General features: G+C 58.9%; 1 protein-coding gene across 1 annotated transcript in view; it reads right to left on the bottom strand.

Annotated features, from left to right (window-relative positions):
* The window catches only part of MAP2K3 (mitogen-activated protein kinase kinase 3), a 29,354-nt gene extending 5,606 nt beyond the window's left edge, over positions 1-23,748 (bottom strand). Inside the window, exons 1-9 of the mRNA XM_045487660.1 lie at positions 23,471-23,748; positions 8,399-8,465; positions 7,967-8,015; positions 6,814-6,927; positions 6,518-6,637; positions 5,066-5,182; positions 3,737-3,788; positions 2,221-2,348; positions 1,678-1,755 (exon numbers count right to left, since the gene is read on the bottom strand). Coding sequence (XP_045343616.1) covers positions 1,678-1,755; positions 2,221-2,348; positions 3,737-3,788; positions 5,066-5,182; positions 6,518-6,637; positions 6,814-6,927; positions 7,967-8,015; positions 8,399-8,465; positions 23,471-23,519 — 774 coding nt within the window. The 5' untranslated portion in view covers positions 23,520-23,748. The remainder of the gene's footprint in view (positions 1-1,677; positions 1,756-2,220; positions 2,349-3,736; positions 3,789-5,065; positions 5,183-6,517; positions 6,638-6,813; positions 6,928-7,966; positions 8,016-8,398; positions 8,466-23,470) is intronic.
* Between the last annotated feature and the right edge of the window lie 1,486 nt (positions 23,749-25,234).

The following is a 25,234-nucleotide window of genomic DNA, read 5'->3' as shown; positions in this document are numbered from 1 at the left end:
ATTTGCTAACTGAAGTACGCACTGAGCACGCACTTGCCCAAGTTCCACCAGAGACACCAGAACGTCACCGGGATGCGGTGGGTCCCCAGTAATGACAGATGGACAGATGGATGGGAGGGAGGGACGGATGGGGGGGAGCAGGGGGGTCATGAATGGGGTCTCTAACATCCAACCAGTTCTGTGCAGTCTGTACATCCTGCAGGAGTTTGCTCTTATTTTTTTAACTCAGGAGGTGAGAAGCTCTTATCTGCAGGCACAGCGTGCACCTTTAGGCTCTGACTACCCCTCTCTGCTCCGAGAAAAAACACACTTAAGTAAAAAACGATCGTGTTGGCACTATCAAGCAAAACCGAAGGCATCACCCGATTCCGTGTCTCTGACAAATGATTTTGATTTTGGACCTTTCCTGGTTATTGCACACAGACACAGCTTACCAGTCACAGCGAGGAGGGGGAACAGGATGATAAAGCTGCATTATCGGTAAGATCCAAAACATCTACGTTGATCCTGAACTCCCGCCTCGCCCTTTTCTGGTCTCCCCTAGATCCTGGCCCCCAGGCAGATACTAGGCACACCCCACCTCAGGGCCTTCACCCAGAAAGCCCTGTGGGTTCCTCCCACACCTCCTCAGAAGATTAATGCTGCTCCACTCCTACCTGAATCTCTCCTCTCCACACCCCTTCCCACGAGGTATTTTACTGGTTTGATTTTTGATTACCAATTATACCCTGTCCCTAAGAGCTGGCGGCCAAAAGGGCTGGGACAGGGAGGGTGCTGACACCAAGCAAACATCAAGGGCTAATCCATACCCCAGACACAACCCATTAGTCCCAATGGTTGGGATCGGAATAGAGGCTGATGACCCCTCAGCCAACTGAGTCAGTCCCGTGTGCATACTGGGGCCACCATGACAGTAACCTTTTCCCAGGTATTCTTGCGGGGGGCGGGAGGGGTACTCGCATCCTGGTCTTTTTCCTGTCCCTTCAGCCCATTCTCCACATGGGTACCAGAAGGGGCTTTCTAAAGAAATATATAAATAAACCTTGACCTACACCGGAGCCAAGCCCTGACTCAGGCAGGAGCAGGCGTTGGCTGGGCAGTTCTAGAAAGAGCAAGCAGCACACGAGCCCAGCCCTCCTCTTGGACCTCATGCAGCCACCCCAGCTCCGCCGGGCACCTGCCCCACCCCACCCAAGCCCCCACAGCCCAGGACTGAGAGCCCCCTGCCCCATCCTACCACACTCAAGGAAATGCACAAGGACCTCACAAGCAACAAACTTCTTGCTATGAAAAAAAAATTTTTTTTCTTTTAATTTTTGCCATTTTGCTTTTTAAATTATTTGGGTACCAGAAGCCCACTTAATTTGGACTTGCCTGTGATTTCTCAACAAGCACAGTGAGCTCTGGAGAAAGTCTAACGGACAAATTATCACAAGCCATCAAGAACTTTCATGAAGGACACACCTCCCCACTAGGGAAGGACCTAATGCCATCTATAGATACTCTCTTAAACATACCATAACTTTTGATGGTACATTTTCTTCTCAGATTGTGAAGCCAACACTTTTTTCCAGGCCTAAACTATCTGATGGGCCCCCCAAAAGCTCATGGACTGGGCCCGGCCCCACCCTGGCCCCCGCCCGACCAGCAAGGGCTGGACCCAGCTCCGAGCAGTACCATGGTGATGCCGAGGCTCCAGACGTCGGACTTGACGTTGTAGCCCTTCTGGTTCAGCTCCGGGTTGATTCTCTCGGGCTGTAAAAGGGACCAGTGAGACATGAACACACACACCCCGGTGAGGGGCCAGAGGAGGGGCCGCCCAAGGTTCCCTCGGCTGGGTCTTGCCTCTCCCACCCCAAACGGAGGGGTCAGTGCTCATCCTATCCCACTCCCCACCCCCCATGGGGCAGGTGAGAAAACTGAGGCCAGCGAGGGCCAGGGTCTTGTGGTGAACGCCCAAACCATGCCTCGCAGCTACCCCCGCCCAGGCCACTGGGACAGACTTGGGATCCACAAAGATACCACAAGCCACCACCATGTGGCTGTGTATGAAACTTATCACCCAAACGGGCACTTTGGAGCACAGCTAATACCAGGGGTAAAGAGGGGCTCTGGCCACCCCAATGGACAGAGGACATGGCCCGACGATGAGCTCCCAGGCACGTCCCTCCTGAACCTCAGCTGTGGTTTGGGACCCGGAGCGGTGTGGGGACCACTCACAGCCATGTAGGGCTTGCAGCCAGCATCCAGCGTCTTGGCCACAGAGTCCACCAAATAGCCGCTAATCCCGAAGTCGCACATCTTCACATGACCCTCCTTGTTGATGAGGACATTGGACGGCTTCACATCTGCCAGGGACAGAACACACCTTTCTCTTCATGTGGGGTTGTGAGTCTCCGCTGGAGGCCAGCAGGCTCCTCCTACGCCCCAGTCACCCAAGGGGCACATGATGCCAGGGAGTGGATGAGAGATAAGGCTCTGAGAGGCTCCGCTCCAGTCCAAGGTCACAAAGATGGAGGCAGCGAAGCCAGAACGTGCCCTAGTCACCGGCCACGAGTGGGGAAGGAAGTGAGTCTCTACCAGGACCTCGTCTCTGTGTCCACCATCAGCACTTTGGACACAAGGTCCGGGGGGAATCTCACACCCGCCAGGCAGCCCCACAGCCGGACTCGGTCTATTTCCTGTTATAACCTCTAGCTCTGGGGTCCTCCCAGGCTGGGGATTTGGTGGGGCAGAGCATCACTGACAGAAGCTAGAAATCACCCGAGCGTCTACGCTGAGAGGTCGGGAGGTTCGGCCAGGAAGCACAGGGCAGCAGCAAAAACACAGGAGAGGTGCATGAAAACACGGAGCCCACGCCATGACTCGAGGCCCACACAGAGCATGCCACGGGGCACGCAGCAGGGAATCGTCCAGCAAAAGCACACACAAGACACACGTAAACCGGCAGGTTCCATACTGAACCACCACAGGGGTGACCTGGGGCCGGAGCTGGGATGGCGACTGAGTGGTCAGAGCAGGCCTGGTCTAATTTAACTCTGTAAAAAACAGTACGTCTGGGATAGTGAACTACTCAGAACGAAAAGGAAAGAACTGTGACACACACAGCCCCGGTGAACCTCAGAAACATTAGGCCGAGTGAAAAAGGGCAGAGAGAGGTCATGTGAATCCATTCACATGAAGTTCAAGGACACGTAAAACCAACTTACTGTAGGAAAAATCAGATGAGAGGTGCAGGGGGTATGTAGGGGCGGGGGCTGACCAAGAAAGGCACAGAGAAGTTTCTGGGGGTGCGGCAGAGGGTGGAAACATCCTGCATCCTCAAAAGGGCCAGGGTTTCATGTGGATGTAAACTCTGAACAGATTCATTGAATGGTAACTACAGATCTGAGCATTTCACGATATATAAATGATACGTCCAAGCAAATTCAGCAGCATTCCCAGGACGAATGTCCAGTTTTTGCTCCGAGCACCAGCAAACCTAAGGGAAGCATGTGGGGGCGTGGGGCTGGGGGGGGGGGTGCGGAAGCCAAGGAAAATGGTTTGGAGAGGTTGACAGTGGCCTGGACTGGGAAGCAGGCTCAGCAAATGACCCCAATGGGCACATGACTACCTATCACCTGAGAAGGTGGCTCATCTTGGAAAAGGGGAAGGTCCACCCTCCTTGCAGGACTGGGCGGGACCGTGTATGAGTAGCCTGCAAGCCCCTCCCGGATGGTGAGTGGCAGGCACTGACCTCTGTGGATCACGGACAGCTTGCTGTGCAGATGCTCCAGTGCCCGGACGATCTGGCATCGGCGCAGGAGGTGGAAAGACAGACTGTGTTACTTCCGGTGGCATCGACAATGACAGACCAGGAAGACCCCTACCCTCGTCCACCTGTCTCCCTCTCCCATACACATGGCCCAGCCCCTCGCTACCCCAGGCTCTTGCTCCCATCCCCCCATTCACCCGCTGTCATGGCCTTCTTGGTGCAGGCACACCCAGCCTCCTACTTTTCTCCCACCAACCCTAGAGGGCCAAGGTCTCAGGCCCAACCAGGCCTTTACCAGGGAAATGATGTACCCAAGACCCTCAGAGTCCCAGACCTGTGACCCCTCCAAGAGGCTGTCAACACCTCCTACCAGGCTATGGGGTAAAACCTAGCCCTTCTGCAGCATCCCTGGCCCCTCTCCTTCATGAGAGCCAGTGGGCTATATGCTTAAGCCATTCCCCTCAGGGAGACACAGGGGAAGCCTGGACAATTACCCCAAAGATTCTGACTCACTACCCTGGCATGGGTATGTTTTAAATGTTCCTGGATGTAGTCAAGATCGAGAAGCACCCTTTTTCCCTCTGGCTGCCAGGGTGCTCAAACCCAGGGTTGCTACCCTCCTTTAGAAATGTTCAACCTCAAAAGGTGAACATTCTGAATGCTAACCTTCCCCCCAACTTAGCTTGTACCTCTATGAGCTGTTTCAGGGCATCTTTTGGCATGAGGAAGTTGCAAGTACTAAGTTCTTTTTTTAAAAATGATCTTGGGGAATCTGGGTGGCTCAGCTGGTTAAGCATCCGACTTCAGTTCAGGTCATGATCTCATGGTTCATGAGTTCAAGCCCTGTGTCAGGCTCTGTGCTGATAGTTCAGAGCCTGGAGCCTGCTTCAGATTCTGTGTCTCCCTTCCTCTCTGCCCCTCTCTTGCTCACACTCTGTCTCTCTCTCTCTCTCTCTCTCTCTCTCTCTCTCAAAAATAAATAAACGTTAATAATAGTAATAATAATGATAACAAATTGGTCTAGAAAGCTCAGGCCTGTACACAAAGGCCTAGAGGCCTGAGATCTTCCAAATCTGTGTGGGGCTCTGGGAGCCCCAGCCTCTGGGGTCTCCTCGCAAAAAGGCTCTGACCCAGAGTGGGAGAGTTGGGTTCCTGGAGGGCATTTACCCAGGTTCAGGGCCACACTGGGGACCCACCTATGCCCAAGTTATCACCATTAGGCTGAGCTCTGTGCCTACTGGGGCAGGGCTGGGGCCTCTGGCTATGTAACTGGGACCCCCAGCCCCACCCAAGCCTGAGGCAATTACTTACAGACACAGCAATTTCCCCCAGGATGTCCTCTGGAATGGTCATGTTTTTATCGAGCACTTTCCGGTAGAACTTATCCAGGGATGTGTCCATGAGCTCCATGCAGATCCACACATCTCCCTGTGGAAGGACACCTAGACGTCAGCCTGGGTTACCTGAGGCTGCACCTGGGCCTGGACAGCCCGCCCTGGTGCCAGCGTCAGCACACGTCTGCCTCCCCCGTGCCGGTCAGGCCTTCCTACAGACACGTCTGCCCGCCCACCTCAGCCCACAAAGATTTACTGAGCTCCCAGCTCCACCCTCTCTGCCCCCAAAATCTTTCAGCTTCTGCTTCTCCACCTTCCATGCTTGTCCACACTACTAGGTAGGTAGTATACCCACCAGCCTTGCCCACCTCTTTTGCCTCTGGTCTCCCTGATCTGATCCCTAATTCCATGGCAGTTTTCTAGAAAGAAGTGACTGAAACACACACCTAATTATGTTCCTCCCAACAAGGGCTCTCGGATCTGGCTGCAGCTCAGCTCCATGACCCTGCCCTGCAGACCCCTCCTGACCTCAGCCACTGCGGCCCCCAACACGCATAGGTCACCCCAGCTCTGGCCTTGATGGACGGTTCCCTTCTTCTCCTGCAAAGCCCTGCCTCCCCCACACCCTGTTGCCCCACAAACGCCCACCTATCTTTCAGGACAGCCTTCTGGGAAGACTAGGTATGGCATCTCCTTGGGGTACCCACAGGACCCCATGCCTCCCTGCCAACTCTGACCCAACGTGCAGTGAGGCCCAAGTGTGTGTCCTTCCCCCCAGCAGCAAGGGGATGACCAGCCTGCACCTGGCACTCAGCAGGTGCTGAGCCAATCAGACAGGTGGATAATGAGGGGCTGACTCACAAACGGGTCCACCGCACCCGGGAAAACTGGGAACCCAGTAGACGGTCAGGGAGCATCCCGCGGGAGCCCATCCTTCCGCCATGGCATCACCCTGACCCCTCTCTCATCCCACATGCAGACCTTCCCACAGACTAAGAGTCGGACCCTCGCATACCTCCATGACCGCCCCTACCTGGAGCCCCGCCCTGCCAGCCTGGAGGGCTGTGAAGCACACAGGCAGAGTGAGCGCCAGGCCCTGGGCCACATCACTTCAAACCCATGCAACCTTTCGAGGTGGACCCAATTACTGGCCTCACTTCACAGGCAAGGAAACTGAGGCAGGAAGCAGGGGAGCCAGGCAGTTTGGCCTCTGGGCCTGAGCTCTCAAGACCCAGCATGTACCATCTCACTCTTGTGCCTGGCACCTGGCACCTGGCACACAGGGGCGCTCAGCAAGTGTCTGCTGGGGGCCCAGCATGAGCAACAGCGGACCGCAGGCTAGACGGAGTGGGGCAGGTGTGCAGAAGAGAGGTGGGGGTGGGGCAGCGTACCCTGGCACCCACCTCCCACCCTCCCACCAGGGCCGCACCTCTCTGAAGAGGGCCCCATAGAAGGTGACAGTGTAGAAGCAGTCGACCGTGCGCATGTTGATGTCCAAATCCATGAGCAGACGCTTCTGCTCCTGTGAGTTCACAGTGGCCCGGATCCGCTGCAGGAAGAGAGGGTTACGGTTCAGGCGCCACACGTCAGAGGGCGACCACCCCACCGACCCTTCAAGGAGCTTCAAGGGGTGCCCTCAGCCTCCCCTGCAAGGCTCAGCCCCCCATGCCTCCTCCAGGAAGCCTCCCAAGTGTCCCCTCCCTGACTGGCTGGGGCCCCGCTTACCTTAACGGCCATGATGGTGCCACTCTGGGCATGCCGCACCTTCTCCACCACCCCATAGGCTCCACGGCCCAGCTCTGAGATGGTCACCAGGTCATCGGCCTCCACCTCAAAATTCTTGGGGGACAGAAATGAGAGAAACCACAGGTTAGGAGCCTACCCTCGCACCTTGCCCAGTAGAGAGAGCTGGGGCAGCAGAAATTAAAAACAGCCAGTGAGACCTGGGCTCAAATCCTATACCAACCACCTTCTGCCGTGTGACCTGGGGCAAGTCACTGAACTTCTCAGACTCATGTCACCCTCTACAGAACAGGCATAGCCCCAACGTCCAAAGGCTTCCACAAGGTATAAGTAAGACCACCTATGAAATGCCCCCGGCAGGCACAGAGAGCTCAAGAGAGGCCCTTCCCTCTTGTCCCCTAGCCCGTTCAGGTGGTAGGACTAAATCTTTCATTCAACCAGTATTTACTGAGCACCTACTATGTGCGAGCTCCTGGAGAGAACAGAACAAGGTCTTGCCCTCACAGTGAGCAGTGTGGCCCTAGGCCCTCTACTATAGGGCAGACAAGAAAGGAATAAACAACTAGATGAACGGGACAGCACCCAGTGACAAGTGTCAGAGAAGGAAAATTAGCCTGGGAGAGGCTGTCAGCCAAGGGGAGGCCTCTACAGTGGGGTCTCTGCCTGGAGACACTTGGTATCTCCTGCGGGTGAGGCACCGCCCCTGAGCCAGGATCTCAACCACTGGTGTCCACGCATCAGGAGGTGCACGTGAAATGCAGGTTCCCAGGTGCTGGTTCTGAGGACAGAGCCAGGAGTCTGCACGTTCCACACACCATTCCCACAGGTGAGGTGGACGCAGGCGGCCCCACGACCCAAACTCTGAGATCAGGAAACTTCACACTGCTCTGGCTCTCCAGGGCTCCACGAGGCAGGCCGACTCGCGCCAGTCCAAATGTGGCGGTCTGAAAGTGGGCAGCCCAGGGCCACACGGCCACCATCTGGAGCGTGAGGCTCCTCTCCCCAGCCCAGCTCCTTCCACCTCCCAGAGCCACCTCCAAGAGGCCCTACAGAGTCAGCGTGGGCTCATCTGTCATGAAGACACCGAGATTCAGAGACATGAAGGCCCCACCCCAAGCAGGCAGCCAGCACCTACCCTGTCTCCGATGGTGATGAAGGTCCGAGAGTCCAGGTTCCGGGGGGGTCTGTGGGGAGGAAGCACACCCCATGAGCCTCGGACAGAACCACATCCTTCCCCAAGAGAAGGAGCAAACCAGGCTGGCACGGGAGCCAGAGACGCGTCCTGTCCCCGGGAGGCAGCTTGAGGGAGGTGGTGCTCCTCAAGGCACCTAGTCTCAGTCACTGAGCATCTGCCGTACCAGACACGAGGCGTGGCCACACAGACGTGGCCGGAGCCTCGCCTTCCCATCTCTGAGATGAGTGAGAAGGGGACACAGAGCGGATGTGCGACGCCTGTGAGCCCTGTGGCCACCCCACCAGGGCCGTCCAGGACACGCTGCCCCCTGCTTGCTCCCCTCCCCTGGGCCCTCTCCAGGCTGAGCCAGGGGAGAAGCTGAGGTGGACTTACGTAGGGTTGGGTACAGGCGGCTTGGACATGCAGGATATCCGTAAATCCTTCTTCCTCTTGGATTTCCCTAAGATGGAGAGAAGGTCAGGCATCTGGTCAGCTCAGTCTATCAACATCCCCTGGGCCTCCCTAGGCCGGACACACCTGGGGACAGAAACGGCTCAGGCCTCCGGCCCTCGAGGGGCCCCAGGTGCAGACACAGATGCCGAGGGTCAGTGTGGGCAGGGCCCTGATGAGGCCTGGAACCTCCGGGCACCTACGGGGTGTTCCTGGCTCAAGCCCCACTGGCCCTCCCGGCAGTGGCCCTCAGGTCCCACTGGGCCCCGGGCAATCACCCCCCCAAACCACCCGAGAAAAGATGGCGCCTCCAGAGTACGCCTCCCGGGAAGGTGGCTCCATTGCAGATCTGTCCCACGGGCCACACATCAGGCTGCCACTGAGCACCCGCCTCAGGGAGTAGGGCCACGTCTGCGCCGCTGAGGTTTCTGCCGGGGCCCGGTGCTCCCACCCTAGGCGGAAGCCCTGTGTCCTAAAGTTTCTGGTAAGGGTTGAGCTGCGCCCCCTGAAAATTCATGTGCTGAAGTCCTAAGAGTGTCACCCTATTTGGAGATGGGGTCTTTACAGAGACGATTAAGTTAAAACGAGGTCATGAGGGTGGGCTGTAATCCAGTATGACTGGGGTCCTTACGAAAAGGAAATTTGGACCCAGAGACAGGCACGCACAGCTGGAAGGTGAGGAGACACAGGGAGAAGGTGGCCACCTGCAAGCCAAGGAGCTCCTAAGGATACCAGAAGCTAGGAGAGAGGCCCGGAACGGATCCCTCCCTCACAGCCTCAGAAGGAACCAGCCAGCCCACACCTTGATGGGACTTCCGGTCTCCAGAACTGTCAGACAGGAAGTTTCTGTGAAGCCCCCAGCCTGCGGTGCTAAGAAAGAGATACAGCCTCCTTCTCCCACTCGTGCTGCTAACCTTGGTGGGGCGGGGGTAGGGGCAGCATCTGAGGCAGAGAGAACTCCTTTCAGATCCCAGCTCTGCTGCCCACCCCTCTTCTGAGCCTCAATTTCCCCATCTGTCACCTTGGAACGCAGACGCCTACCTCAGGGATGGCTGGGAAGCCCGAGCGGACGCAGGCTGGGGAGTTGCAGGCCGAAGCCTGGTGCCTATTTCTGTCCCACCCCCACGAAATTCTTGCCTTTGCTGTCCCCTCCGAGAGCACCCCAGGAAGCCCGCTTCCCTCCCGAGGGCTCCGGGCAGGACTTGAGTCCCGAGGCCGCACCTCCCTCACCCTCACCCCTAAGGACGGGAGAGGGGCTTCCCTTCTCCAAGGCCCAGTGCCCACGTCTCCTGGGCTAGCTGAGAGAGCGTGGCCGGGTGCCCTAAGGAAGAATCCACATTCTGGAGTGCTGGTCGCGGCTGGGCCTGGGCACAGCGGAAGAAGCTTCATTAGGCCACCCTCCCAAAAAGGTACAACGCCACCTCACAGTCAGGAAAGCAAGTTGAGGGACCTCAGGGAGCCCAGCGGTGAGGACCGAGGCAGGCCTGAGTCCCCAGCCCCTGCTCCCAGGCAACCGGGACGAGGAGCTCCATTTTCCAGAGCAGAGAAGTAACTTGTCCAGGCCACCGAGGATGTGGGTGGTAGAGCTGGGACTTGACCGTGACTCCCCGAAACCTCCCAGGGCACTTGCCAGCTCCTGCAGGACTATCCTTCTCACCTCCCAGGCAATGCCCTGCCGTCGGCTCTGCCCTCCCCGCCAGCCTCACGAGGCCGCCGCAGACATACCACTGACCACCCAAGGAACTGGGAACTGCCCGAGGCCCTGCACCACCTGCTTTGAGTGTGCACAGAGCACTAGGAGAACTGAGCCCCTGAAGCCACCTCTGAACTGGGTTCAGATCCAGCCTCCACCACACCGTGCCGTGCGGCCTCAGTGCCCCATCTGGGAGCCTGGCTTGGGGACCTGGACCCCGCAGCCGGGCAGAGCCTGACGCCACTGTCGAGTGATCGGATAGGGAAGATGAGGCCCAACCTCAGCTGTCCTCAGATGAACCACCAAGAAGTAGAACGGCCCCAGCGGGGATGGGGGTCCCGGTGTGTGCACCGGGGTGGGTGGGCAGAGCACTGGGGGTGACGGAGGCAGACACCTGCAGCCTCCCCACAGAAGCCGCCCAAGGCCCTCCAGATGCCTGGCTGCGAGGCAGGTCTGCCTGGGCCCCAGCAGCCGGCGGCAGAGCCACAGTCCCAGCCAAAGGCCCTGACCCAGGGGACCCCCATGCCGACTACTAAGTCAGTACCCCAACGACACAGTCCTCAACCCCAGAGCCGGGAGTGAGCCTGCTCACTCCATTCTGGCCTCAAATTCAAATCCCGCCTTTGCCCCTTAGAGGCTGGGTGCCCTTGGGCAAGTCCCCATGCTTCTCTGAGCCTCAGTATCCTCATCCAGACAACGGGGATAAAGAAAGCACCTGCTCGGTCGTCATCACAGAAGGCACTCAGAACAGCACCCTGCTGCCATCAGAGCTGCTTGACCCCCCAGCCCGGGCCTGTCCAGGACCAACCCCGAGGCCTCAGGAAACAAGCTTCTACAAATAGTATTCACTGGGACCCACCCTCTGCTCCCTGTCGCTGGGATAAACCAGTCACCTCATCATGAGCACACGTGGGAGGTGTTTTCATCCCATTTTACAGATGAGGCAGCGTGGCCAGTTGTCAGGGGCTGGGTGGGTCTCTCTCTTGTCCAGCGGCAGCAGCCGTCAAGGTCACACGAGTGGCCCTTCCCATCTATTCCAGATGTTCCAACAACCCTAGAGGGAGGAATTCTCCGCCTTGCTTTACTTGAGGAAACCGAGGCTCAGAAGCGAAGATGCTGCACGGGGAGTCAGGGGACCAGCCGGGACTCCCTTCTGGATTGGTCCACTTGGAGACCACAAGGGGCTCGTGGCACCCCGTCCTGCTGGGGAGGAACTGGCAGGCTGCACTCCCCCGCGGGGAGCACTGTGCCATCTTGTGCTGAGCAGAAATCTAGAGGCTTCCCTGGGTTTCCCTGGGCCCAGCACATTCCACATGGCAGAGAAGAACAGAAAAGCCGAGGCGTGCGGGGCCTTCTGGGTCAGACTTCTGTGCTGGCCCCAGGTCAGGCTACATCACTGCTGACCTCTGGCGTGGGAGCAGGGGCCCAGGGCCGCAGGGCCCGAGGCCTGAGGAGGCCACTGGCCAGGCCGGTGCTGCTGACACCGCACTTGGCACGCGACAGCCTCTGCTCGGCGCCCCTGCTGAGACGCGGCCCTGGACCCGTCTCCGCCCCTCAAGGCCCGCGTCTCTGAAGCAGGAGCGCCGCGAGGCAGGCTCGTCTGCAAGGTAACTGGCACAGGCTGGGCACTCAGTAGGTGGGCCTATGTGATGGCCCCTAAACGGTCACTATAGTTATTATAAGGCTGTCCACGGAGGTGAAAACATCTACCCTACGTAATGAGGATTATGGGTGGCTTTAATTCTTCACTTGAAACTTTTTGTAACCAGAAAGTAAAACATTTTGTGTTAAAAATGAACAACGCACTCGGGGGTCTCCTGGGGCTCACGGCCGCACCCCTCCCCGTACTACCTCGGCTCTTGGCCCTGCTTGCCCCTTGTCTGGCTCTAGCCTACGCACCCATCCCCCACCCCGGGATCTGTGAACGCTGTGAGATGGGCGCCCCCTCGCCAGACCTCAGTTTCCCTAGCTGTCAAGGGAGCTTCTATGCCTGCGGCCAGGCTGGGTGGGGGAGGAGTAAACAAGAGCTCCCATCTGCCCCTCCTCCCAGGCGGGCCTGAGGGCACAGGCTGCTCCAAGCACCTGGGTGGGTGGGTGGGAGGAGTGTGGTCCTGGCCTTCTCACCTACCTGCCCGTCAGGGCCACCGGGCCTGCGTCCGGAGGGACACGCACTCTGTGGGGCAGCTGCGCCAGCTGTCAGAGGGAGTGGGTGAGGCCGCCATGGAGACAGCACAGAAACAGGCCACGGGCCACCAGCCGCTGCCACCGTCCGTCACACACGTCAGCGCTGGGCCCAGATGGCCAGGCAGCCCGGGGCTGCCCAGGTGTGGACTCAATGTGACGACCGTCACCACAACAAACAGAGGTTCACAGGCTGCCACCAGCAAACCACAACAAGCCTGCCAGCCTCAGCTTGCAGGGCCTCTGGCACAGGTGGGCACAGTGCCAGGCATCTGTGTGTCCTCGGCCCTCTCCAGTCTCCCAGCGGTACCACGGGCAGAGAGCAAGGAAACCAGCCACTGACCTACGGGACAAGCCAGTGGAGAGAGGCACCCCACGCTCCCACAACTCCTACCCCTGCCCGGCCCTGCTCATCATTCCTTGCATAAGTCACCTTCTTGCCTGTCTCGGTACGTTTGCGCGTTCTGTTCTCTCTGCCTAGAACGTTCTTCCCTGCAACTTTGTTCTAGGTGGTATACGATCCTCACCCCTCGCCTAGTCAGAGAGGCTTTCCTGATCACTCCAGCTAAGCCCCCTTGTCCCTGGCTCTCCCTGTGTCCAGCCAGCTTCTCTCCTGTCACGTCTCACAAGTCACAGTTCTATAGCTACCAGCTCAGCGGCAGCTATGGAATTGTTTAGGAGCACCGACTCTAGAGCTAGGCAGCCTGGGTTCAAACTACAACTCTGCCACTGCCTAGCTGTGTGCCCTGAAGCAAGTGTCTTAGCCTCTCTGGGCATCATAGACTCCACTGTGCAGCGGGGATAACGGCCCCACACTTATCCCAGGGCTACCAGGCATGTCCTACCAGGCTATCAGTGCCATGCTGCAGCGGTGGCTGACATGCAAAGATTAGACTGAACCAAACCCGCAGGACCCAAAACAACACTAGGCCCTCAGCCCCAGACAGTCACTCTGTTCATACTCTCCACAGCCCCACAGAATAAAGTGTTTTCCTGTCCGTACCTGTTGTACCGGGGCGGGGGGAGGCGGGGGTCAGAGAGGAGAGGTACCTTGACCAAGGTCACACAGTGGGAGTCTAGCAAGGGGCAGACATGAAGACGGGTCTGCTTAGCTCTAATGAGCAAACATCAACAGAAAGCCTGAGAGAGGGCTCTCCCCACCCCCTGTGTCACCCCTGCCCCGGGACCTTGGGGAGATTCCAAATAGACTGGACTGTGCCACTCCCTCTCAGGCTGTGTCCACGGTGGGGGCTGGGGGGCCCTGCCACAGACTCCACTCACAAAGGGAGCCCCCCACCCCTCATCGTGTTCAGTCACGACCCCTGGTTTCCCATGACAAGCGCATTGCTCCCTGCTGCTCCCAAACTGTTACTATTCCTACCCCTACTTTGGGGTACTTCGGGTGCTTCTTGTGGTTTCCAATTCCACCGGAAAAGTCCCAGGCCCTGAGTATCCGTGCCCACCATGGAGATGTGGGAGGCCAGATGTCCCAGGGCCACCGATGCCCCCTCCCAGCCTCTGCCCCACTGTCCTATGGGAGGGTCCCTCACAGAGAGAGCGCCTCGACCAAACTACTCCCGCGGCGCAGGCAGCTATCGAATAGCTCTCGTCAGCCGGCACGGCACCTGATGCTCAATGCCGCCGCCCACTGCAGCCATCGCACCGGCCCCACACTTACCGCCCCGCGGGCGAGCGCGGCACCCAGTCCACGGACCGGCCCACCGAGGCCCTGCGATGCTCAGCAGGAACGGCAGGGCCGGGCCCATCCCACCTGTGTCTGAGGCTGCAGTCTCCGCCCCCTGGTACCCTCCCCTCAAAGAGGCCCCTGAGGAGCTGGCGGGGACCACCACCACCAAGTGTCGGCAGGGAGCAAGGACAGAGCCGGCTCCCCCAGGCAAGGGGCCAGTTGGGTCCCCGGCACGGTGGCACCCGCTCCCCAAGGTCCTGAAACAGATGAAGGGCTCTCTCATTGACGGGTCCCCTATACACGTGGCACCTGCCAAGGACACCGTGTACCTCATCCCACAGGCGAACGACGGGCTGCGCCACGGGGGCCGCTCAGCCCATGGCCCTGCCCTGCTCCTGCTGTGTGCCAGGCACCTGGGCAGGCCCTGGCCTCTGAGGCCCTCGGCACCCCCTTTCCCTTTACCTCTCAGGCCCTTCCTCATCTGCAGAGCACGTTGGGGGGGATTCGGTGCCTGCCGACCTCACAGCATCCGTCCCTCCCTCAATGAGCAGACCGCGCCCTGCCCCCCGAGGTCATGCGCCAACCGCGGACCTGTGGCGACGTCTGAAGACATTCCGTCGGGGCGGGCTACTGGCATCTAGTGGATAGAAGCCAGAGATGCTGCCCCGCAACCCACGGTGCACTCAGCCCCCACAACTGAGAATGATCCAGCCCAACAGGGCAACCGTGCCAGGGCTACGCCTGGGGCCGACAGGAGAGGCAGGACCACAGGCGAACAGCAAACTAGCAAACAACACCAATGTGTGTAATGTTTACACAGAATCCCGTGCGCGCTAAACGCTCTGCAGAATAAAGGGAGCTGGGGACAGGGACCTTTGTGAGGTGGGATTTGAGCTGAGGAGGAGGAAGGAGGAAAGCTCTAGAGCCGCGACGGTCCAGGCACAGGAGGCAAGTGCACAGGGACGTGGGCCTAGAAGAGGGAGGGAAGGGGGAGAGGGCGGGACCAGCGGGTACGGGTGGGAGACCTGGTCTCACCCGGCCTCGCGGGCTGCGCTCGGGGCGCAGGGCACAGAGGGCAACCAGAGTCCGCCCCCTTGCTGCTGGGAGTCGCGTGAGCTCACAGGGCCACCGCCTTGAAGGCACCTCGGCACTGTCCAAACGCCCACTGACCCAGAAAAGCGACCTCAAGGAACTCATCCCTAACATACAACTCCCACGAGACAAAAAGAATACAGAGCCGCCGACACTTGGCAAGCACCTACTGTGTGGCCTGTGCTAAGCGTTTAATCGCATCTCGCCGGATCCCTCCAGCAACCCCCAGAGGCAGGGATGAACAGGATCTCCATTTTACAGATGAGGACCCTGAGGCCCAGCGTTTGTAAAATCAAGAGACTGGCCCAGGGAACTGGCAAGGGCCCAGCGGGCCCCTGGGCAGGATGGCGGGGCGAGTGCTCTCCACGCAGGAGGAGGAATGCAGATTTTGTGAGAGAGAGAAAACGAGGGTCTCTCCACAGAGGATTCCAAGGAGCAGGACACTGCCTTTCTGCACCTTTGAGATGATCCTAACCACGTGTATGAGCTGCTCAAATGCAAGTGAATTTAAATTAAATAATCAGAAAGAAAGAAGCCCTGTGTAAACCTTGTGTCCTGGGCTTCTGTGGATCTGGGGCTCAGGCTCCTCCTCCTCCCTCCGAAAGGGGTAGCCAGGCTCACCGGTGTCCTTCGTGGGGGCTCTCAGCAGCAGGGCCTGCTGGGAATTGGATGGCGCCTCCGAGGCTGGCCAGCCCGGATCCTGGGGCCAGAGGCCTGGAGGCTCGCACGGGGTCCCATGCCAGGGCAGCAGCAGAACCAGGACTCCGACACTGATCCCAACTTCCTGGACTGGCTCTTCTCCCCGGGGTCACCAGATCCCGGCTTCCCACACCTCAACCGCAGCCACGACAGCATCTCGCAAGCCGCTGCGGTGGAGGCCGACAGATAGTGAGTTGCGGAAAGACAGGCTTGGGCACCGGGAGACCTGAGCTGCTGTGTGACCAGGGGCAAGCCACACCCCCTCCCTGAGCCTGTTTCCTCCCTTGATGATCTGGGGAGCGCAAAGACCTTGACCTCCAGGAGAGGACTAGTCAGGGGTTGCTAAGAAAAGGCCGGAGCAGACCTGTGTGACCTTGGGCATTCACTCCCTGCTCTAGGCCGGCGTACTTGTAAAACTCAGGGATGACAACACAACCATGTTGCTGGGTAACCATGACAGCTAAGAAAGATAGTGCACGCAAAATGCCTGGCACAAAACGGATCGGATCAGCGGCCGCCCTGGCCCAGAGGCCTTCAGTCACCAAGGTGGGCCCCAGACTGCAGAGTGAGGCCCCCAGACCACAGAGCCCACGCCTCGAGGCTAGGGGCAGGGAGGGACGTTCCCGGGTGGCACCTAACCTTCCCAGAGCCCCAGGGAAACGGGCCGCTCCTCTTGCTTGGACGCGTGGGCTGAGCTCCTACAGGTCTGCACTTGGGGCCGCTGTGAGATCACCCAGGCCACCCGGAAGCACTGCTGGGCCCCATGCTCCTGCCCCTGCAAAACGGTAGCAGCACCTTCCCTTAGCAAAGACCACACTTGCTTTTATCATCATTTGTCTCGGAACAAAATCTTACAAAACATGGGGATAACGGAGAGAATACCTAAATGGGTATTCTTGGTGACAAAAATGCTAATACATAGCTCAAGTTCAATTTCAGCACCGAATGGGCACCTACGGTGTCCCTGAATCTGCCAGGTCTCATCCCTTCTCACCCTCGACAACAGCCTGAGAGGTGGGTGTTTCCATTCCCTTGGTTCATGTGAGAACACTAGAGCCCAGGACATCACAAAGGGAGTCGGGGCAGAGTTGGGCCTCGAACCTGGAAGTCCCCCCAGGCTCACCCAGCAAGGCTCTACCAGCACTACCTTGGGGTCTGCCCCAGGCGGTTGGGGGTGCGGCAAGCTGTGCCTGCAGTAGGGAGGTAATGGGGCAACCCAGAAGGCTAAGACACAGACCCGCTGAAGGACAGGGAGGGCCGGACACGCTCCCCAGGCCCCACACCCAGGGCAGTCTCGGGCAGGCCCCCCGCCCCTGCCTCAGCAGGCACTGACCACCAACAATGACGACCCACTTAGTGGGAGCCCAGAAATGCTTCTCAGCTCTCTGTTTACTTCCTGATAGAACGCAAACATCTCCACTGACATCCAAGGCCCTTCCCTTGTCGCTTCACACCCGCTGGCTCATGGAACCCTCAGGACACGCCTTGCACAGTGATGCGGATAAGGAAAGTCAGGGCCCGTCAGGGTGTCGCTACACAGGCTGAGCACAGCACAATTTGGGCCCGGGAGTTTAAGATTCGCTTAAAGCAACAGTAACAGCTGCAAACACTCCTCTACACCAACTCCGAGCCAGCCCCCATGCCGAGCACCTGCATAGGCTAATGCAGTGAGTCGTCACAACAGCCCTGCAATTTCGATTCTAGGAGCATCCCCATGAGACAGACTGAGGCCACACGGCTCGGGAATGGGGGAGACAGGCGTGAACCCAGCCAGCTGGCCGCAGCCCCTCCCCGCCATTACATGGCTGTGCAGGCCCCATGGGCCGCAATGGGGCCAGCCTAGGGATTCTGAAGGACAATGAGCCGAAACATACCCCCTGTACCTTAGCACTAATAAAGAAGCGATTATGACAAAAGTCAGGACGGCTGTAAGGGAGATGCAATACTGGGGGGCACTCTGGGGTACAGTAACGTTCAATTTCTTTAGCTGAGTATTGGGTACACAACACTCATTCGTAAAAATACGGCGGTACCTTCTATATACCCTTTTGGTGTCTGCAGTATAGTTACAATTTGAAAGTTTGAAAGGGACGGGCTGGGAGCAGGGCAGCTGGACACCGCCTCCCAGAGAAGCCGGGGCGGCCCCTGGATGCCAGCTCAGCCACAACACCCCAGAAAGGGACAGGGTGACAGGGACCTGCGCCCGAGACTAGGGGTAGGGAGGAGAAAAGCCCCTTCAGGGTGAGCCTGGTGACCCTCTCCCGACTTGGATACAGCCCCTGGGCTTGCCGTCTGTGAGCGGCAGAGGGGCCTTCCGGGTTGCCACTGCCCAGCCCCATCTGTTCTTCATGACCTTTGTGTGAAGCTTTTGGGGGCTGCCGTGGTCAGTGCTGGGGAGGGCATCTACAGACACAGCTGGGCAAGCAAGCCTGACTTGTGTGCGCAATGCCGAGAAGGAAGGCCAAGGGGAAGCATGGGTGGTCCCTGGAGGCTGCAACCCCAATGCTGGGAGCTGAGCGGAAGGCAGGCCGGTCTCATCACCCTCATCTGTGCGGGGGAGGGCTCTCTGTGTGGCACCCTCTGTGCTGCCCCCGGTGTTCCTCCTCTGGGACCCAATCATGACATACGGCACCCAGCCTGAGACCCTGACGACACTCCACATGGCCACCAAGGCCCTGCACCCAGGCAAACCCTGCATCGAACTGCTCCCCCCATCACCTCGGCCCCCATCCACCCACACACTTGGCCTTGGATCTGGACTCTCAGAACCATGACTCCCAAGGCCTCCTCCTGCACCCCAGGCAGAACTCTGTGAGAGCCAGGGTGCTCCTCACTCACCCCCTGTATCCCCACAGCCAGCACCATGCCTGGCAGTGATGAAGTTCCACCAGCTAAGGGGCTGGCCTAGAAAGTCCCCATCATCCTGATTCCCTGCCCCACGCCTCCCTATGCTCAAGGGAGGCGGACCCGAAAAAAGAGGCCGGCACCCAGTCCTCTCTGTTCCCCACAGGCCCTCCCCAGGAAGGCCCAAGAGGCAATGGGAGCCCTAGCTCCAGCTCGGGGACCAGTGGGGAAAGGGCCTGGTACATTCTGCCGACATTACAGGACCCTGCAGCCACAGAGTCCCACGTCACAGGGCTTATGAGTCTGTCACCAGAGGTCAGGGTCCTACTTATACATCCATCAATGAACACCTTCCATGACCATAACAATAAGAAAATAATAGCAGATGCCATTCGTTAGGCAAACACTATCTCCAATCTTTACCACCACCCTGCAAGGGATGGGTGTTTACTCCCACTTGACAGAAAAGGAGACTGAGGGTCAGAGAGGGCACATGAGGAAGTCAGGAAGCAGCGAAGTGAGTCAGAATTTGAACTCGGCCTGTCTACCCCCTGAGCCCAGGCTCTGCACCCCCTTCCTGTCTCGCCAGGGCTCTTTAGGGACTGAGGACAGTCTTGCTGGCCCACTACCTGACACTTAGCAAGAGTGGAATGAGGCTGTCCACAGCCATCCTTGTGGCTGCTAGCAAGACAGGAGAGGTCCCTATTCCCATTCTGCAGGTGAGGAAACGGAGGCCTCTCATCTGAAAGGTAGGCCATGCCCAGGGGACTGAAATCACTTACAGAGTGCAGTGAATGTACCTTTTCCAACATCACACAGCAAAAGAGACTGAACTGAGATTTGACCACAGGCACCCCCACCCTGTCTTTCGGGACTTCAGGCCAACCCTGCACCCCCCAGGGTGGAGATCCCCTGCACCCCCTCTCCTCCCCCGCATCCCGGAGCCCCCAGCAGCACATCTGAGCCTGAGGGTTCCCTGGGCCAAGGGTGGTGAACAGCCGCCGCCACCTGCTTCTGTTCCGTGAACAAGAGGAAGCAGGGCCCTTGCCTAACAGAGGAAGTTCCTGGGCGGGGCGGGAGTGGGTCTAGGAGGGCCTGCCCAAGGGTCCCGGCCCAGTCTGAGGTCCAAGAAGGGGGCCCCCTCTGATGCCCACCTCAGGGCTAGATGTTGACCTGAGAGGTCGGGGCTCACAGCCCCCAACCCATCCGCCAGCCAGCAGGCATCGCCCCTTTAAGCAGCAGCCAGTTGGGCTGGCATGCCCGGCGGGTGAGTCAGCACCCAGTGCCCGCTGACTCACCCACCGGAAGCCTCCCGCTGCCCCAGCCCTCTCCCCACACAGGCAACTGAGAACTTTGCTCCTTTCGGGCCCCGAGCCACGGGCTGGCTGATAGAGAGTTTCCTGTGCGTCACGCCAGGGGTGGGGGAAGTCCCCAAGGTGTCACCCTCCAGTCTTTCCGACAGCAGGGATGGGACAGGATGGGGGTTGAGGGGGGACAGTGGCCATGGCAGGCAGGACTGGGACACGGTGCTCCTGAAGCCTCAGTGCCCACACTGGGCAGCCGGGAGCCATGTGAAGATCAAGTATGAAGTGCCCGCACTGGTGGCACTCACAGTGCAGCGGGGACAGTAACAGGGTACATGTGGTACCCCCGAGGGCAAGCGTGGCTTGAAGCAGCAGACCCAAACCACGCCAACTAAACGTGCCCCTGACCACTGGCCCCAGTGCCAGCTGCCCTCAGCCTCTGACCCCAGCCAAAGATGGCATGTGCGAGAGGAGGCTGGGGAAGGCCAGCAGGGCTGTGGGACCTGGGGTCTCACGGGCTCATGGAAAACTCCCCAGGCCTGCGGCATAGAGGATGGAGCAGGGCACCAGCTGCAAGGCAGGAAGGTCAAAAGGAAAGCTCCCTTAAGGTCAAGTGCCAACCACGCCCTGTTTTGTTCAAATTCCTCTGAGAAGGTGGAGAAGAGCACAATGCTGGGGGCCCTGTGCCCAGGACGGGAAGGGCAGCCAGGTGAGAATCCCCGCTCTCTGGACTCAGTCCAGCCGCTCCCCTCGTCTGACCCCAGTTTTGTCATCTGTCAAATGGGACGGACTGCGGTGAATATAAAATGTGCCAACTGTAGAGGGCTGTGTACACGAAAGGCATCACCTCTGGCTCAGTCCTTGCCCCGGGTCAGGCACGGCCTGGGGGAGACGCCTATGAGACAAAGACGTCATGGAGAGGACCACTAGCTGGGACAGTGGGACGGTGGGACGGCGGTTGGCAGGGGGCAGCGGAGCGGGGAAGAGGGGGCCACCCAGCAGCTCAGCTCAAGCATCTAGCACAAGAATGGAACATAAGAGAGCACTGGGGAGACCTCTGGAGATAGACAGTCCTAGATAGGACCCTAGCTCCACCTGTCACAGCTGTATGACCCAGGCAAGGCACCGAACACCTCTGAGCCTCAATAAATGGGGCTGTGAGGAAGAAATGAGAGAGTACCGGGAACAGGGAAAAAAGCTTGATAAGTGGTAGCCGTCAGGATCTTTGTGAGGTGGTATCGCGGCTCCCCACCACATCCTTCCGCAGACCCCAAAGAGGTTGACGGGGTCCCTAGGCCTTGCAGAGGCTCCTGACCCTCCATCTAACCCACCCACCATCATCTATTACCTGGACCCACAAAATGGAATTTCATCCCAATTGTCTCTCTGCAGAGAGAGGCTCAGAGAGAGCAACACCAGGACTCCAGTCACACAGCGTATGGGGACCAAGCAGTGTCTCTCCAAAGTCCCTTTCCCCTTCACACCTGTGACCTCTCTACCTTCACAAGTCTACAGCTTTAACTTTTATTTGGACGAGGCATCCCCCCCGGAAGAGCTGAAAGGGCATTCAGAGACAAACATTGCTTCCGAGCTCTTCCTTCTGCCCATGAAGACACTGTGGCCCAGAGAAGGTGGGGGACCTGCCCTAAGTCCCCCAGCACTGGCCAAGCCAGGCACACACCCCAAGCTGGAGAAGAGAAATGTCTAATTTCCTGGGTCTCCAGAACGGAGAAGCTTATGATTTCCCGGTTCTCGAGCTCCACGAGGTCTGTGCAGTCCAAGTCCCTCCCCAGCCACCTCCCCCCTTGAGTGCCTCCTGAGTTACTCACAGTGGTTGGGCAACGGTCAGGGATCCGGCCTCCCACTTACGTAAGACGTAATTACCCTGCCCACCGGGCCAGCAGGGCTCTGGCCCACAGCCACCACAGCCGCTGGCAGCAGGGGCAGAGAAGGACCCGTGCCCTCCCCAGGACCCCACATGCCCTCCGGCTGCCGGGGCCCCTCCAGAGAAAGAGAGGTAGGAACAACCTCTGATCAGAGGCCCATTAAGTGCCATGTGTTACCTTTCTCCACCTCACTCTGCAGCTGCAAACAGAGGCAAGGCCTTGACACTGCAAGACTGAGGCCTTCCCAGCAAGAAAAATGGTAAAACCGGGGGTGCAGCAGCTGTCCCTCCCTAAGCTCCTACTATGTGCCAGGCACCATGCTGAGTTCCTTGTCTCCTCAGCCATGCTTGCTTAAAACTCTTCAGTATTTGCTACCTCGTATCATATCCAGAACGCCACACAAGGCAGGTGTGATTACTCCCATTTTGCAGATAAGGAAACTGAGGCCCACAGACACTCCTGCTGCTGGGGTGAGGCAGCAGCAGGTTTAGAGAGCCAGGAGGCAGCCCATTCATTACAGCTATGTCCGGTTTGGAACTCTTACACAGCCCAGCCTGCTGAGGCTCCCACATGCCAAAAACATCCTTTCCTCTTCCTGCAAAAAAAAAAAAAAAAAAAAAAAAAAAAAAAAAATCCCCCTTTCACCCTCCAAGTTCCCACCCCCACCCCCACCCCCGCATGACAAATCCTGCTGCCGCCCGCAGCCGCCACCTCACAAAAATTTCCAGGAAGGCCAGCTACTTGGAGAAGACAAGAGCAAGCCCACTGCACGGCCAGCACGCCGGCCTAGTAGTAGCTGGCCCGGGACCCAGAGGCAGCAGGGACAAGCCTGGTATCGATCAATCCTGGAGACACAGGGGAGCAAAAAGCGGTGAGGTCCCCAAGTGCAGAGAGAAACTTGCAAGTCAAGACAAGGAGAGCTGATGGAGAGGGCGCTGTGTGTTAGGGCAGGCTGGGAGGACAAGAGAGGTTCCTGGGGGACAAGGCTGCAGGGCGGCAAGCCCACCAGGGATGGGGCAATGTGGGGCCTGCAAGGATGGAGAGAGTTAGGGGAGAGGAGAGAGTTCTTAGCGGGAGTGTAGCCAAGGCACTCACATGGTGGGGGCGGGGGGGGGGGGCGGTGAGGGGGGTGAGGGTGGTTACAGTGATTCCCCGGCAGGGCAGCACTGCTGGGGTGTCAGTTAAATCCCAGTCTGGCTACAGCCCTGGGACCAGGGAGTGGACGGAGAAGGAGGGGGGAAGCGGCTGGGTGCAGGATCACAGTGAATCCCCCTGAATCCAGCTGAGGTACCCACGTTGGGAGAATTCATGTTCTGGGTGCAGTTAAGGCCTAAATGAGGAGGTCAGAGTGAGGTTTCTGACCTGGAACGGGGTAATCAGAATAATCAGAAGGAGATCCTAGCTTGAGTTCGGGCCCGAATGCAGTCCCAAGGCCTAAACTGGGGGTCCAAGTGAGGGCTAAGCTGAGACCGAGACCCAAATAGGGACGGGTTCTGGGCCGATGTGCTGCGTGGGTCCGGTACGGTATGGAATGGGATCACACAGACGGAGGTCTGGGTTCGCAGCCCGGGCCCGGATTGGGCGCGGGGGCCGGGGGGTCAAGTCGCGCTCCCTAGCAGGGGCTCCTACCTTTGGTCGGGGGCATGCTGGAGGGCTGACTGGAGGCGGGCGACTCCATGGTGCAGGCGGGTCCAGGGGCAGCGGAAGGAACTAATCGAGAGGACGGCGGGCTCTACGCGGACGGAGAGCGCTCATGGCTGCGGGCAGGGGGCCCGGGCGCGGTGGCGGAGCAGAGGCGGCGGCGGCGGCGGTGGCGGCGGCGGCGGCAAATACGCGTCCGCGACGGGCGGTGCCGGAGCCAGACTGGGCAGCGCCGCTGGGGCCCCGGCCGGACGGCGCCGACATCGGCCCCGCCCCCGCGCGTCGATTGGCCCGTCAGTCTCCAGGGCCCGTCCCCTGCCTATCCAAGGCCGGCGTTGCCCTGCCTGTCACGCACAAGCCTTGTCCCTGCTGGCCCCAAATCGGGCTCCTCCCGCTGTCTGTCAAGCCCCGCCCCCCGCCCGGGAAACCCAGGCCCGCTCAGGCTCTGTCCCCTCCTAGGCTGGAGCGGTGTCCCTCCCGCTGCCTGTCAAGACGCAAGCCCCGCCCACTCCCGGGGACTCGCTGAGCGCGCCTGGCGCCTGTCAGGCTCTAGGCCCCGCCCCCGCGCTCTCCCAGGCCGGTCGTGCTCTGCCAGTGAGCTTCGTGGGCCCGTCTGGGGTGCGTAAGCTGGAAAAATCCCCAGCTATACTGGGGTGGCGGGGCTGGGGCCCCCGGGAGCGGGAAGGCAAAGTGCTGTGCAGGGGTTAAAAGAGCGTCCCCGGGGCGAGACCTGGGCTCAGATGCCTACTTGGCGGTGACCTTGGGCAAGTCAGGTAACCCCTGAGCCTCGGGTTTGGCCTGTGTGAAAAAGCAACCATAACAGCCCTGCCTCCTGGCGCTGGTCAGAAGGAGACCCGGGCTTTAGCGGACTATCGTTGGTGACTGAATGTTGTAAAACGCTGAAAGCACGGTGTCTGGCGTGCGCACGTCTACTCCCTGCTTCTGCAAACATCCACCGAGGGCCTGATGTGTTCAGGCACCGGAAAATGGGCGGAGATACAGTGGTGAACTTTGTGGTACCTAGCGAGAGGTCAGTAAATGTAGCATTCATGGTCATGTCTTTACTGCCCCTCCTTCTCTACCTGGCAGGGAGTAAGGTGTTTCTCTTCTCTGCTCTTGGGGCCTCAGTCTATATGTACAGACTGTATAATGTATAATGCAGACAGACCAGTCCTCCCTTGTGCTGCCACATGGAGTCTAGGGGCATTTTAGGAGCCACTGACCAATCTGGCCCTGGGATCAAGTGACTCAGATGGAAAGCCATGGGCTAGTGAGGGCAGGAAGCGCTTGGCAAGGGTCAAGGGGTCAGCCCCTTGCCTCTGGGCAGGCATGAGTGTGTGACCTGCCAGGGACCTCACGTGAGGGAAGCAGATTCCACCACCTGCTAGAAATGCTTGGAGCAGGGAGCTGACCTCTGTCTGCCCATTTGTAGAAAGGGGTGACCCCTGCAGAGCCCCACCCACACAGTGATGGAGAGGGCCTGATGAGATAAAAAAGGGGGGGATATGTTATAATTATCATTATTCTCTTCCTGTGTCTCTCACTCACCCTTTCCAGGAAGTGGACAGAAAGTCATGATCTGTGGACTCAGTCAGGTACGGGTTTGAGTGTCAACCCTGCCACTTACTAGAAGTGATGGAACAGCTCCATGCCTCAGTTTACTTACCTGTCCCATGGGGGCAGTGAGGCCCTCTGAAATTAGTTCATGAGCTGAGGCTTGGAAGTATCCGGCTTAGGGCCTGACACTTCCTA

The sequence above is a fragment of the Leopardus geoffroyi genome, chromosome E1 (genome assembly GCF_018350155.1).
Source record: "Leopardus geoffroyi isolate Oge1 chromosome E1, O.geoffroyi_Oge1_pat1.0, whole genome shotgun sequence".
Taxonomy (NCBI): Eukaryota; Metazoa; Chordata; class Mammalia; order Carnivora; family Felidae; genus Leopardus; species Leopardus geoffroyi.
The sequence above is the reverse complement of the archived record's forward strand: the minus strand, read 5'-3'. Positions and strand labels throughout refer to the sequence as shown.